Source organism: Octopus bimaculoides, chromosome 21 (assembly GCF_001194135.2).
Source record: "Octopus bimaculoides isolate UCB-OBI-ISO-001 chromosome 21, ASM119413v2, whole genome shotgun sequence".
NCBI lineage: Eukaryota > Metazoa > Mollusca > Cephalopoda > Octopoda > Octopodidae > Octopus > Octopus bimaculoides.
The window spans coordinates 36,485,752-36,487,072 of record NC_069001.1 but is presented as its reverse complement, the minus strand read 5'-3'; the positions used below and the strand labels follow the sequence as shown (position 1 = coordinate 36,487,072).

Sequence of the window (1,321 nt, the reverse complement as noted above, 5' to 3'; positions counted from 1 at the left end):
AATATTTTTCTTATAAAAATCCTAATGGAATTTATTGCAGAAATTCTTAACTAAAAGAAATGTTTATATGGAATGAGAAAAATAAAATTATTCATGACGGAAAAAAAAAAAAAAAAATCTAAGCAAATGTGTGTCTGTGTGTCTAAATTCTTCAATATTTAACAAGATCAAACTTTCGATTGTGGAATGGTTTGTCAAAACATACACCCATGAATACACAAACACATACATTTATGTGTGTGTATATATATATATATATATACATATATATATACATACATACACACACACCTTCATATATATATTATATATACACACACACATATACACATACATACATACATATACATAGACATACACACGTGCATGCACATATATATTTATGCATCAATATTTTACGCTGGAGTTAACTGAATAAATAAAATTGACAGTAAAACATAATTAGTCTGAAAGCACCTGGTGTTAATTTAGGCTACAAAAGCTTATCAAGAAGTTTTAATTAATATCAAATAAATAATTTACATATTTGTGTGTAGAAAGACAGAGAAGTAAGGAGATAGATAGATAGGTAAATGGATAGATCAATCGCTAGATAGAGAGATAGATGGACAGATTGAGAGAAAGAGACACAGAGAGAGGCAGAAACCTCAACAGAAAGAGTGAGTGAAAACCTCAGTCCATTAATAGATTGATTACATAAATATATATGCAAACATATTCTTAGACTAATGAGAGCTTAAGGAATCAAAAAAAAAATTCACCACAAAGCACAGATTAAAAATAAAATAACAAAACAGAAAAACAAACCAATAAAACACTACAAATCCCTTAAAAAAACAAAGGAAGTAATCTTTGTCAAAACAGACAAAAATGTATATAATTCTACCTCGTGATAAATTAACACTGTAACGAGCAATCTAATTGAGTATTAATTGAGCAATTGAGTAATTTTTGTAATATAATTCACCAGAATTTTATTTCGATGTTTTTTATTAATTTGCAATGACATCACAGAAAAAGCTAATTCGGCACACGTATGTAGGTGTATATATATATATATATATATATATACATATACATATATATATATGTATATATAACACAACGCACATCACTCATTCACACACACACTTTATTAGCATAACTGCATACATACCTCTTGGTTATGTTTCTCTTCAGCCTATAAATATAAAAACAATTTTTATTAAATGTCTCTAACAGTAGAGATCCATTGTTTTATACATTTTATAGCAGTAACGACCACACACACACACACACACACACACACAAAAAATTCTAAAAGAGGTGACACTCTTATTAT

The 1,321-nt window shown here is 27.6% G+C and overlaps 1 protein-coding gene across 1 annotated transcript in view; it reads right to left on the bottom strand.

Moving 5' to 3' along the window:
• Positions 1-1,321, bottom strand: part of LOC106875065 (neuron navigator 2) — a gene marked incomplete at its 3' end in the record, with an annotated part of 294,273 nt that overhangs the window by 191,297 nt on the left and 101,655 nt on the right. The window contains exon 6 of the mRNA XM_052975421.1: positions 1,157-1,180. Coding sequence (XP_052831381.1) covers positions 1,157-1,180 — 24 coding nt within the window. The remainder of the gene's footprint in view (positions 1-1,156; positions 1,181-1,321) is intronic.